The sequence below is a fragment of the Macrosteles quadrilineatus genome, unplaced genomic scaffold (assembly GCF_028750875.1).
Source record: "Macrosteles quadrilineatus isolate MER2022 unplaced genomic scaffold, UCM_ALF_1.0 Scaffold_8__2_contigs__length_117827958, whole genome shotgun sequence".
In the NCBI taxonomy this organism is placed as follows: domain Eukaryota; kingdom Metazoa; phylum Arthropoda; class Insecta; order Hemiptera; family Cicadellidae; genus Macrosteles; species Macrosteles quadrilineatus.
Genome location: NW_026542601.1, coordinates 105,745,636 through 105,762,364, shown reverse-complemented (window position 1 = coordinate 105,762,364; position 16,729 = coordinate 105,745,636). Strand labels below are relative to the sequence as shown.

The 16,729-nt window shown below is 33.6% G+C and overlaps 1 protein-coding gene across 3 annotated transcripts in view; it reads left to right on the top strand.

Annotated features, from left to right (window-relative positions):
- Positions 1–15,740, top strand: part of LOC129001136 (pseudouridylate synthase RPUSD2-like) — a 566,808-nt gene extending 551,068 nt beyond the window's left edge. For 2 of the 3 annotated variants that reach the window (XM_054428335.1, XM_054428338.1), the window contains 8 exons: positions 222–343; positions 1,072–1,172; positions 4,403–4,490; positions 8,033–8,253; positions 9,891–10,087; positions 10,702–10,908; positions 11,529–11,770; positions 12,373–15,740. In XM_054428335.1, coding sequence (XP_054284310.1) covers positions 222–343; positions 1,072–1,172; positions 4,403–4,490; positions 8,033–8,253; positions 9,891–10,087; positions 10,702–10,908; positions 11,529–11,770; positions 12,373–12,444 — 1,250 coding nt within the window. In that variant the 3' untranslated portion in view covers positions 12,445–15,740. Of the gene's footprint in view, positions 1–221; positions 344–1,071; positions 1,173–4,402; positions 4,491–6,267; positions 6,356–8,032; positions 8,254–9,890; positions 10,088–10,701; positions 10,909–11,528; positions 11,771–12,372 lie in introns of all 3 variants that reach the window. The other variant, XM_054428337.1, reaches the window with a different exon arrangement.
- The last annotated feature ends 989 nt before the right edge of the window (positions 15,741–16,729 follow it).

The following is a 16,729-nucleotide window of genomic DNA, read 5'->3' as shown; positions in this document are numbered from 1 at the left end:
TGAATTCAAATTTTATATTTAACAATTTCGTTGTCAGATAATCTTAGTGAAGTTTACTTGGACAATGCAACTTTATTGTGAAATTGGCTAAATAAATAAGCTATTGAGTTACTGTATGAGTATTGTTGGTTAAATACAGTAACTTAATCGCTGTTGAGTATTTGCGTACGGTATCAATTGACTTACAAAGCTGTTTTTTCACTATCAATCTGCTTTTACAGGTCTACGGAAGGTGTACCCATACTACTTCACGTTCACAACGTTCACTAAAGGCCGCTGGGTAGGTGAGAAGATTCTTGACGTGTTCGCGAGAGAGTTCAGGGCTCACCCCGCCGAGGAGTATGTAAGTACATAACAAACAGTTTCTACTATATCCCTTCATATTGATAATTTATAGATTTTCTGACTTCCATTAACAGCTACCAATAACGTAATTTCCAGGATGCTATCCTAAAACGTACATCAGATGAGAAGGCTTTTAGCTTTCGATGTTATTGTTCCTTCACGAAGACCTTTAAATAGTTTTTGGCTAAATGAGGATCCACATTATTTTTTGCTGTTTTCTCATTGCATAGTTCATAGCCTAATTCGCTAAAACTCACGTAAAATGGGTCATTTAGTTGTCTGTAACTATTTTTCACAAGGAATATTTACTTTGGGGTGTCATATTCAGTTGTTCGGAGCTGTCCCAAGAATACTTTTTTCGTTTTTTTTTTTTAGCTTATAAAACCTATGTAGCCTAATTTGGGTTGTATTAAAACGTTTGGTACTCCACATAAACAATAGAAATAACAGCAACTACAAACAATAAAAGTTGCTATTTTGCTCTATGGTCCTCTTTTGTTGTCAAAAAGGTCCTTGAATTTCGAAGCATGGCTTTGGAAATACATAGTCCGCAGTTCAAAAAGTAAGAAGTTGTGATGATATTCATGTAACACCCTGCTTTTTCCTTTTGGAACAGCTTCTTTTTCGTGGCGTTTCAGTGGACCATGATCCCATTAGTGCTTTTAGGACTTCAAAATCAAAATATGTAGAAACAATCAGTATCAATATTACCTATTGTCGTTTCAGGAGCGGTGTATAAAGACTGGTTCGCTGACAGTGAACTATGAGAAGGTGGACATTGACTACAGATTGAAACACAACGATCTTCTGGCCAACATTGTCCACAGGTGAGTCCCTTTACCTAGTAATGTAATCAAATTGGCAGTGATCTAATGTACATAGCCTCGGCATTTCATAGTGTGGCGTGGTACAGAGAGTAAAGAAGTGGCACTTTGGAGATGGATGTAATCTTTCCACATAAAACTAAGGGTTTCAGTTCAATTTCTATTTGTAACCAATTTTTACTGGCTCATTAAAAAGAAGTCCGTAATTTTTGCAAAGCGTTCGTATATAATTTGTTATTATTCTTTTGTTTCCGGTTTCTGACAATAAATTGAAAACATCTTGGGTCGAAGCTCCTGTCAAAACCCCATAAAATCTATTACAATACTAAACTGATTTACGTAAACATCAGAAGTTTGCGCTCATTGATCTTTTTCGTAAAATTCAATCTGTAATACTCATAAATGACTTTTGCTTAACATTGCACCAATTGCTTTATTTTTTTCAGTTATCTTGTGTAATACTAATAATTTTAAAAAAACTTCAATTTCGATCTACAGTCAAATAACAATCACATGTCTGGGGTTTTTTTTATCAAAACGTCTTATATAAATTCAAGTTTGCATTTATTATGGGCAAATGTAAATAACTCATTCAATTGAAGCTTGAAACACAATTTTTAAAAGTTAAAGTTAAACCATAAGTGCCTTGTCTGCTTCTTTTTTCTCTGTCTTTTGAATACAAACCTTTACTATATTAAAAAAATATAATTTAATATCATGTGACGTAATTATATTACATAGCCTATGTGTTTTTTTTATGTATTCGTGAGTGAATGCTGAAGCGGTGTTTTAAAATATTTTAAGAGGTAAAGAAAGTGATTTTGTACCCACAGATAATCAAATTCAGTTTACTAATATCGTACATAGAATATCTTTATGTTAAGAAATAATATTATGTACACTAAACATGAATATAAAAACAGATATTTCATTAATATAATTAAAAACCGTCCTTGTCATTGTCTTTTTATGCATATTGTATGCTACAGATATTTAATTAACTAAAATTTTTCGCATGGTGTGAAGATGCATTTTGCAGGAAATTCAAAATAACAAATAAAGCATTACGGTTATTAAATAATTTTTCGAGAAATAAAACAGCAGGGCGTTTTATTTCGTTAATTTTTTAAATATTTGACTCACCTGTCATATTTATTAACTATTAATTGAGCTTGTTAATACACTTAATTTAAGTATCGTGTTTTTAGTTGAGAAATTTAACGCGTTGTTATAATGCAGTACATCTTCTAACATCTACCTTTAAATTGCAGATGTAACGGTAGCAGGAATTTCATCTGTAAATAGCTCTGTGTAAGGAATACAGTAAAAATATACTCGTATAAAAACTGTTATTTGAAAATTATGTAGTATACCTTTTTCAGGCCATGTTTTGTGTAGTATTTAGTCTATCAATAATATTCATAAAAGCCAGTGTTATTGTACTACGTACATTTATAGTTATGTCACTAACAAACTTGATTTAGTGTTTTTTTTTCTCTGGTTGTGATCATAATTTGAAGTTCACTTTTTTTCTTATTCATTTTCCATTGCAGATGGTTTGTAGTTTTACCGTTTTGTGTTTGAGTCTTATCAAAATATTAATGGCACATTCTTTTGGAAAAACGGTTGTGGAAACTTGAAAAATTTATGTACAATTTAGAGGCCACCATTAATATTTTTAATTACAAAAATACTATTAACAGTATATGTATTTTTTCAATATATGATACTTACTTGCACAAGTACATTAATCAAGGTTGCATAGTTTGCTACTGATAGAGATGGATTATAAACGTTTTACATAAAACTATCAAAACTATTCTGCACAGAAATATTTTCATATTACATACTTTGGGAACATTTATTTGTGTTTGTCACTTTAGATTATCAAATTGTATTTATCTCCTAAATAATACATTTTACAATGAAATTCATTTGAAATTACTAGATCAAGTGGATGCAGTTCGAAATTACTTTGGTGGTTGTAATAAACTACTTTTGCTCAAACATAGCTTACAATGGGTTCCAGTAAATTTATATCAAGTGGTGGTCCTGTATCAGTGATAGGGAAGATGTTGAAATGGAGTTGTGATGGTAGATCGCCATATAAAGATTTAAAAAATCGTGTTTCCCTTGTCTTCGGAATAGTGACTGCAGAATGCTAGCAACTCGACTGCTTATTGTAACAACGATGTTTTTATGTCTTTAGAACTACAAAGGCAGATCGATTGCTCCATCATAAAATCGAGTTTCCTTTGTTGTGAATAGTAAACGCCAAGCACCCCAAATGCACATGAAATCAGTTTCCCTTTGCTTCATAGATTAAATCAGTTTCCGGGGCAGTATGCAAGGAACTTGTTAGCACAATTGATATTGTAATATCAGTTGTAATATTAATTGTGCTCACTCACCACGATAGTGAGTCGGTAGCGTTGCGGACTTCGGGCCCAGCAATGTCTGGGTTCAGATCCTGGTCACTGCCGAAAACATTTTATCATTACAGATCACCTTTGTACTGTACCGGCTCACTCCTTGCTTTGCTGTATACGATCCACGCACAGGCGCTTAGTCTATGTGGACGGGCAATTGCAAGGTTAAAAGAAAAGAGGCCGCCAACCTCTTTTAAAAAAAAGTTTCCCTATGCTTTAGAGTGGTGATGATGTAGGATGCAAGTAATTTGGTTGAACTATGTTATCGAACTTCTCTCGTTCTTAGGATCCTGAAGCATTTTTGTGTGCTACTGCAAGCAACAAAAATAATTTGAAACTTGAGTAATTTCAACCGGTAGAACGCAATTATCTCAATTGCATTTATGTGTAATCAGTTTCCATCCGTTTGAGAGTCCTCAATAGCAATTACGGATACACTATTGTAAAATCGGGTTTCCTTCGTCTTCAGAACAGCGAACTAAAAATGCAAGTTAGATTACACTGTTGTGAAATCATTTCCAATATACTTAATAGTCAAACTGTAGAATGTGAACAATTTGCCCATCTGTGACATCGGGTTTTAATGTTCAGAATGACGAACGGTGAAACGGAAGCAACCCGATGGCACTCGTAAGATTAAGTATCCCTCATATTCAAATCAGAAAGAGACAGAGCGAGCAAATTAAAGTTCCTACCACTGAAATAGAGCCACTCGATTTCTAAAGACTGCGTTGTTTTATGGGTCTATAATCCATCTCTGGTTTGTAAGAGAGCGTGTAGTAGCTGCATGAGTGTATGTTTCAGACATGAGGTGCCAGTGACGGCCGACCCTATCGCCATTGTACACATGGACGAAGATGTTGTGGTCGTTAACAAACCAGCCTCCATCCCCGTAAGTGGCACCGAGACGCCATACATCCCTCTGCATGAACATCCCCACTCTTTTGTATATAATCTTCTCTCTAACATCTAACCTGTGTGTAATTAACACTTCTAGTTCTGTCTAACTTGTAACAGTGTTATCCGGGTCAGCTGTTTTTCAAAACTACTGTTTAGGGTTGGAAGTCTTGTGAGCTATCATTCTAGATATTTAGCCGCCCATGGCTGGATGCGTATATGTTGTTTGACTCGAGTTGTGTGGCGGTTTTGAATTTACTGAGCGAAATTGCAATGGAAATTAATACATGTTATTTGTTAAAATAGAAACTTAGTTTAATCAGACGAATTTTCTTAGAAAAACAACGTTGGGTTTTAAATTGTTTATTTTATTGATTCATTGCGTTAATAGCTATTTAAAACTAAATATTAACTTTACAAAACTATTTTTTAGTTTTTTTTTTTACTTTAGCTCTGAATTTCTAATAATGAATTTAAGTTTAGGGGTTTGTTTCGTTATTTATAAAAATGTTGAGAGCAAATTCTCCGACTTTTCACATTTTTGTCAATTAATTACAACATAAATTGTCTGCAAAAACTAACCATCATTGCTTTAGAACTGTGTGCCGTTGTATGTTGAGTCTTTTCCTTTTGTTTTGTACACTTGCTTTCCCCTATAGAAGCACATGCATTAGCTTTTGCAATACTAGTTTGGGTGGATGTGATCAATTTATATGGCCTACCTTTACCCCAGGGATACAGCCCTTTATCAGGTAGAAACTTCACACACGGCAAAAACTTATTATGTGTAGTAAAAACCATTTAAACCCGCAACCTCGCAAAATCTACAAACCTAGTAAATGTTTTGTTCGTACGTTTAGTGTTTCAAACTCCTCTAAATGTGTCCCTCCAATGATATTGTGACTAACAAACTATGTATGGACACAAAAGTATTAGTTAGTTCCGGGGTTTTAACTAAAAGTGAGTAAATTTAGGCTCCTTAAGGAGCTTCACTGTGTCCTGGTACTGGCACAGGAAAACTTTATTCGATGTTGTTTTAGTGTTGTCAGTGATATGAGTAAAGTACTGGATTGTCACTTTGAAATCATAAGACTAGTGACAATCGAATACAGTTTTTTTAGACTGCCAATTCATAGGAAAATAAGAGCAATGGAAATAGTTTTCAAGAACAAATCAAACATTTTCAAACCAAAACGGAATCTTCTGCTGACCAAATTAAGGGATGCAAATATAAAAAAGTGGGAATATTTTGGGTAGTAACATCTTGCTTATGAACAAATAAATTACCGAATGTTGTTTAGTGTAAATATCATCCGATTTTTATGTACTACTGATATAAGCTGAAGTAAACTGAAAGAGGATTTTTTTACCTATCAGTTTTCCTTCTCTAAATAGTTTTTTTTTTATTAGTTACGTTCAAACAATATTTTAGATCCGATTTTGACAGATGCTTGTAACTTGAATCTTAGCATGTTGTCTTAAGTTTTCCTACCGCTTCAAATATTTTGTAGGACCAATTACACGAATTTTTGCATATAAGAATCATAGACACGAATGACGTCATTGGCCCAAATCAACTAATAACCTCAACAGCTGGTTTTTACGTTTAGATCCCATAACAAACACGTTTACGTGACCAGTGACGTCATTCGTTTATGGCCCACCGTTTCTGTTCTAATATCCGTGTACACAAGACAATCCAGTGCTTGACTCATGTGGGTTTGTTGACGACGTGAAGATCACGTAGATTGCATGTCTGTGACGTATTGCAGACACGAGACGCCTGTGTTAGCTAAGCCCTTGAAATTGGTCCATGTAGACGATGACATAGTGGTCTTGGACAAACCCTGTTCATTGCCGGTAAGTGTAACGGCTCCTTCACACCAACCCTACTAACAACCTGAGCACAGACTGTAGAGAAAGTAAAAACTTCTCTATAGTCAGTGACCTGAGTCTAATCGTTCATCTGTTTGTCAAAATGTGTACGTCCATGTGTTGGAAGTTTAGGTTTAAATTTTTGATGCAGATATTTCAATTAATGGATTACGTGTATAATTCGCATAGTTTTATATTGCTTGTTGGCGTTAATTGATACTATAAAGTTATTTTTTTCCATTTGTATAAGAGTTTATCCGTAGAAACATTTTTCTTATTTGTCTCCTACATAAAAAGTATTTTCATGAATTAATTCACAAAATAAGCGTTGCCTAATACGTTTTAAGTGATTTCAAAAGATTTATTGACCTTAATATCTTCAATATAATTGATGTCAAGTAATCAATATAATTATCCCAAACATGGAAGCCGTATATGTTTGTGAAATATGCTTATATTTTTTAAGTACAGTATAAGCATTTTGTTAAATTTCCAAACTAAATTACACATACTTAAATATTTGTTTCTTTCCAACTGCATTCGGGCATTATACTTAAAACTAAATTTCACAGTACATTTATAATACAATTTCTCATTGCTCAACCTAACTATAAAAACAACTATTATGAATAAAAAATAATGTTTACATAAAAAATATAGTTGTTAATATCTATGAAAACGCATCACAAAGGATACTCCAGCTTTCACAATCGCTGCTTTCTGCTTTCATCCTCGAATAATAAAGATGACGATAAGATTCTTGGAAACCGCTTGTTCTATAACACCAACGCAATTGATATAATACTTAACTTTATTATCTTAATAACTGCGAGTTCTAGCGTTTATTTTGTTCAGTACTTATAAGCTCTTGCCAAACCTTAACAACATTTTATTATAACATATTGCGACTAATCATTCACGCTTTATACCTGGCTAGCTTCTGCCTCTGGTTGCCTACTTTTTCTTCTTCTTCTCTAGGATTTAGATTTATTGAATATTTTTTCAGCTTTGTTTGTACAGATAGGTTGATTAAATTGTTACTTAATCTTTAACAGGTCGTAAGACATTGTGTTCACATATTTTCCCATTTTCAAAATATTGTGTAGTATATTTCACAAAAGCACCTAATTTTTCAACAGTATTATAACAGTATTAAAAATAACAGAATTATTTAAGTAATTAATTGTTTAATATATGTTTTTATGTCTGTTGCGGATTATTTTATTCTTTAACAAACCCTTATCGCTAAAGAAAGTCTAAACCATTGAAATGTTCCCTGTTACAATAAAATCAATAATATTCTTCACCTTAACCAACCTCAGTTCATGGTCATAGCTCATTTTTTAATTTAAGAAAGGTATTTTGTTTCATGATAAAAAAATATCATAATAAAATAAATATAGTGTTTGGGTATTACAAGTTGAGTATAAAATCGCGAAGACTTTTTACTCAAAATCGTGTTGTTTTTGATATCAATTGCTCATGAATTCCGTTACGTTGTTTTGTCCGAAGGTAAATTCTAACTTTAGCACAAGATGATGTAATTTTGTGGCCAATATCGGATAAATATCCTGTACTATAAACTCTGAAATGTATATTCAATCTGAGACACTTCTTTTATTCACATTAGACGACGTTTTCCATGATCGTTTCACATTACAGGTTCACCCTTGTGGCCGATATCGTCATAACACCGTGGTATTTATCCTGGCGAAGGAATATCACTTGAAAAACCTAAGGACGATCCACCGGTTGGACCGGCTCACCAGTGGTCTGCTGTTGTTCGGACGGACGCCTAAGAAGGCGAGACAAATGGAACACCAGATCCGCAACAGACAGGTGCAGAAGGAATACATCTGCAGGGTGGAGGGGGAGTTTCCAGAGTGAGTGAAATCAATTATGTATTGTATTTTTATAGGTGTACGTTTAAATAATGGATTTGAGGGATAATCTAAAAGGTGTAACAATTTTCCCCATACTGAAGCGAAACGCTTATCAATGCAAGTGTTGCGGAGCTGAGGTAGCTTTTGGGCAAAAATAGCAAGATAGCAAAGGCAGCTGCAAAAAGAATCAGCTGTGTCCTGGTCATCAACTAATTTTTCTTGTTTTAAACTTCGATCCCTAATGTTATTGAAGAAAGTACAGTTCTCTTCTGTTATACCCACAGTAATTTTTATTGATGGTTAATGTATTTTGAATGTTGAAATAACCTAACCTTGCCTAACATGGTGTGTTGAATATAAAAAAACCTATATACCCTTGGTTGGAATATATTATTGATAAAGTAAAATGATTACCTTATATCCAACCACAATTGTTGGTATGACGACTGTCCAAAGTACTACATCGGCCAACCTGGAAGATCTTTCAAACAAATATTTAAAGAACATATACATTAATTATCACAACACCAGCAATCCAGTTACGCCGAACAGTTGATATTGTAATCGCACAACTATACATCTATTTATAAGAACATGGAAATAGTTGAAGTATTACCAAATGTTTTAAGCTTGATGTTACAGAAGAATTTACCAAAGCTAATTAACTTGACCCATGTCACATTAAATTATCAGAATTCTTTCCAGTCAAATATTATATTTCATACATATATTGACAAGTTGCAAATCAAAGAAGTTTAAAATTAGAAGAACAAAATAAACTGAAAAACAGGTGGCACTGGAGAGAAGAAGATAAACATCACGATTCCGTCAGTTTTATTTAGTCAATGGCAGTGATAAGACAGGGTTGGCCAGACTGTACAGTTTTAATCATTTTTATCACTTTATATTCTATTTTAACTACTTGAACAACATGACAAGTTTCAATTATTGTGTTTTTTACAATATTTTAACGAATCTATTGACATACCACAATGTATTAATACATTGCTGATGTGGTGCTTACACAATGACCTGAAAAAGTTCTAAGGAACGAAACTAGTCGTCATACCAACAGCTGGTTGGATAAGGGAATCATTTTATTGACAAAAATCTTATTGAAGACGGTGTAACAGAAGATCACAGGAAATCGTTTCAATTAATTAAATTTAATAAATCATTGTAAAAATAATGATTTTTGGCTTCATTGTTAAAATAAGTTTAACATCACAATATAGACTTTACTGCACGCAGTATATCCCTGTGCAATCCTATTTGGCAAGTAAATAAAATTAAATAGTTAAAGAAACAGTCCTGATAACCTGACCTAACCAGAACAAAAACCTATTTAAAACAGGCAACGTTTTTGGGTAATTTTGACAAGGTGCCTTGAATACTCTAAATGTACTTTGAGGTTAAGGGTTCCTTCTGCCAATGAAAATATAGAAAATTATATATTTTAGGAAACAATTATTTTATCTGAATTTACTATAACTGAGATCATGGATAGTATGAATTTATGGGGGGATAATTAACCGACAAAATGTCTTCCTATCACTGTTCAAGTAATACAGATAAGCTGCAACTTAATCTGTAAGATAGAATGGCATTTACTTACATACTACTTAATGTGTTTTCAGCGAGGTGATAGAATGCGTAGAGCCCATTGAGGTGGTCAGCTACAAGATCGGCGTGTGTAAAGTGTCTCCCAAGGGGAAAGATTGCAACACGACTTTCCAGAAGCTGGGCTACAACCCTGAGACCAACACCAGCGTGGTACTCTGCCTCCCTCATACTGGACGTATGCATCAGATCAGAGTGCATCTGCAGTATCTTGGTAAGACTACTCAGATTGTCAAAGAAAATACAAGATTTTTTCAACTTCATAAAGGTTTACCACTTACATATATTTGCTTGGTTCTACAGCCTAAGATTGGCCTAATTCCAACCACATGTTTGAACTTTTCCTACCACCTTCTCACATTCAATTTTCTCATGTCCTCATCAAAATCCTCTAATATTTTTAGCTCTCTTCTTCCCCTCCCATGAATGAATGATTTTAGTATTCATATTATTATTGGGTTCAAGTGCTTTCTCATCTATTTTCTTCACATCCTGACCATCTCAGTCTTTCAGCTTCCAGAAATGCTACAGGTATAGGGCCTTCTCTTCCAGATCCTTTATTTATTTTTTGTTAACCATGAGTTTCTTTGCTTCATAGTTTGGTCCTCATAAACTTCTGCTAGTAATTGGATAAACATAAATCTTTGTGTTTGGCTTAAGTGTTTCATATTATTCGTTTAGTGATTTTCCCCTGTAGAGAATAGTTGTACAAGGAGCTGCTTGCAAGATTAAGTTTCTATGCTGAAAAAACTTGTGGTTAAGAAATGCTACTTTTACAGTTGGAGATTTTTCTGTATCAATCCAAAAAACGTTTATTGACGTTTATAGGCTATCCAGTGGTGAACGACCCCCTGTACAACCACACCGTGTTCGGCCCCGAGAAGGGACGAGGAGGAAACATTGGGAAGTCGGACGAGGAACTGATCCGAGACCTGATATCTATCCATAACGCTGAGAACTGGCTGGGCATGGACGGCGACTCTGAACTGTCCATGTTCAAACCAACGCTGCTTAACTTTGATGAGGAAGACAAAGGTAGGAATGTAGCTGGAATTTGGGAAAAAATACAATTTTAAAAATTAATTATGTTTAATGGGTATGTTCACAAAATATGTAAATGTACTTAGTATCATCATAAATTGGATCATCAATATACGTGGTATTTACTTGATACAACCACAACAAATTTATTTATTTTTCCTATTCTACTGTATATGATGAAAAACGTATTAAATTCTTTCTTTTAGTTTCTGTCTGTGATAAATTAATCTATTGACTAACAAAAGTGAAATTTTAAAGCCACAGACTGTCTCCACTATTTAACCCCCTGGCATCACCTTTGTGCTGAATTTACTGGTGTAGTATAAGTGCGGCGGTTCTTTCATGTAGCCTAGGCTCAAACTTTATCAATCACCAATTACAATTTTCTATGTTATCATCCTGTCAGTAGTTAAATTATGTTGCTCTATGAAAAAGTATTTTCCTCCTAAAAAAATTAAGCAATATATTTTCTCGTTGACCTTTAAAACAACAGAGGGATTATTAACACGATATAAGGTCAGGACCAATTCGAATTTGGTGAAAATGCCAATTAGTGCATCATTTATAAACTGGTCCTCAATAGGTTTTGTTTATTCACCCAAGATTTTTCCCAGGAGGGCTGAGCCGGGAAGGTTCGCCCAGTCTACCGCCCCCACCCCCGCCACATCCACCCCCGCTGGTCGCCGCCGCCTCTGCCAAGGTCACCGTGGCCACACAGACAGGTCAGGACGCGCCCGACTTGTCCTTTCACCCTGACAAGCTGACCTCCGACCCTCATTGTTACGAGTGCAAAGTGAAATACAGAGACCCAAAACCTCGGGATCTAGTGATGTACCTTCACGCATGGAAGTACAGGGTGAGCATTCCAAATTCTTAAAATTAATATGTAAAAGTGTTTTAATCAAAATAAAACTTTAAACTTTGACTGGTTTCTATCTTTTAATCTTTTTTACTAGCAGTTCTGTTATGTTTTTGTGTGTACATTTTTTTTATTTTATCTTATTGGTGAGAATTTTCTCACATTTTTACGATGTACGGTCAAACATAAGGTAGTTTAGGAGTTTAGGTAAAATAAGAGTAGTAACGAAGTGTAAGGAGATAACAGATTAGGTGAATCTTGTTTTAAGCACTGCTTTTTCGTTTTTTTACCAAAGGGTGCTACATAGGGTGCTTTTACCAAAGGGTGGAGTAAGTGCTAATTTTGGTTTAGCAAATCTTTTCCAAAACCTGTCTTCACCACTGTGGAGTTTTTAAAATCATTTTTCGAGACAATGGATATTTTTTTAGTTTTACTCTAAGCCTATATATTAATACGAATCTATTTGTTAGACTTCAAAACATGCATTTTTATTATAAACCTACTATCAATGTCAAACAATAAACTTGTAGAATACTTTCATTTCTTACTGTATTTAAATTTTCAAAGGTTTAAAATCCTAGACTTTTTTTTGCTTTCAGGGGCCGGGTTGGAGTTACCAGACGGAACTACCAGAATGGGCCCGTATCGACTGGGTTGATACAGAAGACTAAGCCAGTCCAATGGACAAAACCAAGGGTCCAACCACACCGTTAGGATTGTTTGTTTTTGTCTTCCTATTGGAATTTCTATTTTAATTTCATAATTAGGACCTAAAAGAAGAGCCAGGTTAAGTTAAATTTTGTTTATGATTTCTTTTGAACCATTAAAGCCTAGAAGATTTAAGAGTAGAAGGCATGTAAATAATTCAGTAATGATGCCTTACATAGTCAATTATTTTACCTTAAGTTTATATTTCAAAACACCTTAACATTTTGCTACTATCCTAAATGGAAACATTGATTTCTGTTACTTTAACGTTGATCCCAAATTGTGTAAATCCTACCTACACACCTAATTCTCCCCACTGTTTCTTGATTTTCCTTTTGAACAAACCCTGGCTCTTATAACCAAGTGTGATTGTTTGTTTCCATTCTTTTAGTTGTTTCCTTTTGATTAAACATTTCCTGTTGTTCATTGTTTTGTATTTTCTGTCTATTTATGTTTAAAACTGAACTTGAGCTTAAGGACCTGGAATGATCCGGTGTCACGTTTTAAGACAAAAGACATTATCACTTAGGAAATAGTGCTTGTTAAGTAGTTAACATTTTTCTTAGAGGGTTGGACAATTCCGGTGCCTCTTGTACAGATTATTTTGAAATAGAAATCATGTTTTTGTAATTTAAATTTTAATACTTCCCACTTTAAAAAAAATGATTGATAATTTAGTTTGAAGATAGACTAAACATAATTATATTTTAACTAGCATTTTTACAATGAAGACACCTAAATTCCCTACAAGAGGCTTCAAGAATTGTATAGATGTAAGGATAAGATGGCTATAAGGTTTTGAACACTGTACATTTGCTTATGGTCTACACACAAGGAGAAACGATTCTTATAGTAAGAAAATATCATGAATATGTTTTATCCATTCATAATAGAAGCTTTGTTACTACAGTAATCATTTAATTCTTTTTTTAAGTAGAAGACAATTCTAATGTACATTAGATGAAATGATTCTAATTCTATCAACAAATTAATTTTATAAAATAAAAATAAACATAGTTTTAAAACAATTGTTTACTTTTTAGTATCTTTTCCAAACTTCAAAGGATACTAATAGTGAAATTCAAAACTTGGTTAGAAAAAAATGTTTAATTGGCTCAAAGTTGAGCTCGACTTTTGCATAGAAACACAAATTTTTATTGAGATGTGAGTACTTGTGACTTTCAGATATTGGCCGAATGGAAAAGCACATTTGGTACAAGTTACGATCGATACTTTTCATTATAATTCAAAAAGCTAGTTAAAGTCAACTTTTGTTCACATTATTATATTGTAAAATATTAAAAACACAATTTAAATTGTAAAAAAACATTATTGTGCTTAGTGGGCAACTATTTAGGAAATGAAAATCAGCTGATTGGTTTACCATTGCTCTAAAGTAGAATTTTTTCACCTAAACTGTCATTGAAAATATGCTACGAGTTCTACATGAGCTATGAAAGATGTATCCAATCATAAATAAAGTAATCATAAAGACAATTTTAAAATTTTCACTACCAGATTAGATGAAATGTAAAGCCAGATGTTGTATCTGTGATTGTAATGATGTTGTACAGTGTTGTTGGATGTTTCTGGGATTGTATTTTATGTCTGAACATGTTTCAACTTTGACGTATTATATTCTCTAGAATCCGTTCTTCAGTTTCAGTTAAATTAATAAGATATTGTTGACGTTTCCGGAATTGTAAATAGAATCATAGAAAATCTGACGGAGACAAATCAGTTTGTTGGACACTTTATTGACAAACCCAATAAAATAATTTATATTTTTGAAATTCACAACTGATTTGTTTAATATAATGTTATCAGTCATTATTATATGTTTTAATGCATTTTGTTTTTAAAAAGCACTTTGTTCAACACATTTTACTTTCTCCAAGCCACCAACTGCTGGCGAGCTGAGTTGAAACATGTCCAGGATTGCAGGCTGTTAGACTGTTTGTGTTCCCTCTGGGGCCCAGCGCCTCTCCTATGCCTTCAACCACTATTCTTTCCCAGATATTGTGCCTTGAAATTTCTCTGAAACATTAATTGAATCTACAGACTCGACACGACAGTGTTTTATGTATCGATAGTGTAGTGACGTGGACAATTGAAGATTACATCTGTGTTTTCAATCAATGTTTCTCCCCTGCTTTGAGACAAATTGTAAATTACTATAATGCAACTTTTGTTCCGCTGTACAGTTAGAGCTTAATGTTTGGTGATGTTTAGGCTAGAACATATCACGCTGAAGTTATGTTGCGCCATGATAATCTTTCTGGAATTGTCCGAATTAATAGTTTGGCCGCAGCTTAGTGATTTATTTTCTAGTGTAAGTAGACACTGAGATAGGTTAAGTTACCGTTCTACAGATGTAAGTGCCTGTAAATGTGTTCGTTACAGAATGCTCTGAAATTCAAAAACTTTCCAAAACTAAGTTTTTTAGACTAGATTCTATCAAGCTACGGTAGAGAGTTTTAAATCGATTGTGTAATCTAAAATACATGTCAGGAATGTTTTAACCTGCTTTGGTACTTGAAATATTGTAGGCCTTGTAACAGTAAGAGTATTTGTACTTCAGAGTTTAACTGATATAATAGTGGGATTGAATTTTTTATTCAAAAAATACGTTTAACTATAACCATACTTCTTTACAGTTCTATGTTTGAATTTTATTGTTTATTGAGCTAGTGTTTTGATTTCCCATTGTAATTGTGTATTTACCTATACTAGCGAATCTGCGTGTTGTTAAGTTTGTTATTGTATTATAATAATCTTTACAAATCGTTCGCTATCAGCTAAAAACCGCAAAGGTAAACCCCCTCCCCACTATTTTTCTTATACCTTGCTTTTAGCTACGCAGTTAGCCTAGTAAATACAGACAATAATATTTTACAGTGAAATGACACTCGTGCCGATTCACTTTTTATCCCCCATACTTTCTTAGGACAATAGATTATTTATTTTTTGTTAGTCAATGCTTGGCAGACAAAATCCCTTCGCCGGTTAAAATTTTTATATTTATATTACGATAATTCGATTGTAAATTTAGCCTTTATCGTTAAGCACATACAATACGATAAGGAACACTAAGTTTAGCTGAGGTTAAGACACATTTGTAGAAACTATTTGAGTACGAATGAGAACCGTATTTGTTTACCATAAGTATGTAACCGAGTAACTGGTTATTGCCTGAACATTGTACCAAGAATTGATCACAAATTTGTTTTGAATAAATATATTTCCAAATAAAGGTAAATCTGTTGACGTTCATACCTTTGTCCTTAAAGTAGACAAGTTAATACAGTTAGCACAAAAATATGCATAGTAAATAAGTATTAGGGTGCTTATAACTAATATAATATTTTCCAAATTCATTCTTAGCTACTCAATATTTTAACAACAACGATTTTGAAAAAAAAATAGTTTTAAGTGTGGTGAAATACAGTTTTAAAGGACCCTTAAATTAAAAAAATCTCTTTTGTTGTCACTTTTAGAAAGAATAAGTTATGATTCAACTCTAACACATTTTGTGTTTGACATGACGAAATTTCTTAGATTGGTAGATCCATACAGCATGGGCGTCTATCTAACTTTTTACCTAAGGGGGGCTAAGGGGTGTGGAATAACCCCCCCCCCAATAGAGGGAGGTCTAGGAGTCTTCCCAAGAAAATGTTTAAAGCTTTGCTTTGTTAATTCGATGTTTTTACTGCAAAATCAAAAATAGTGGTTAACCATAAGCCATCACCATAGCGTACTATAAGAGGGGCCAACCCCCCCCCCCTCCCTAGAAAATATCAATGGACAAAAATGCCATGCAGGCCGCAAAGATGTCTCACTTGAGCTTCGGTGTAAGGACCTTAGAAAATGCAATCTTAATTTGATGAAGATTTGATACATCCATACTTTTTATCAGGTTATTGAAACAGGTTGTTAAAAAAATAGCTAATAAGTCCCACAAAACAATATTTATACGTTATTTTGTTGGAGTATTCCCGTGTTGGCTAGTCAGTATCTAAAAGTTTTAATGTTATTGTGAGTAAATAAATTAAGATAAATCTAAGGATTATACTTTGAACAACAGTAGTTTTCAAGTTTCAACCACGATAGCATCTGGTTTAGTTGAATCCTATAATATATAGTGGAGACTACTTGAGATAGTTTCTCTGCAAGAAGCTATTGTCCTAGCACTCAAGAATGTTGAAATGGCTATTCACACATAGCTCGCACTTTGCCAACTTGGTTCAA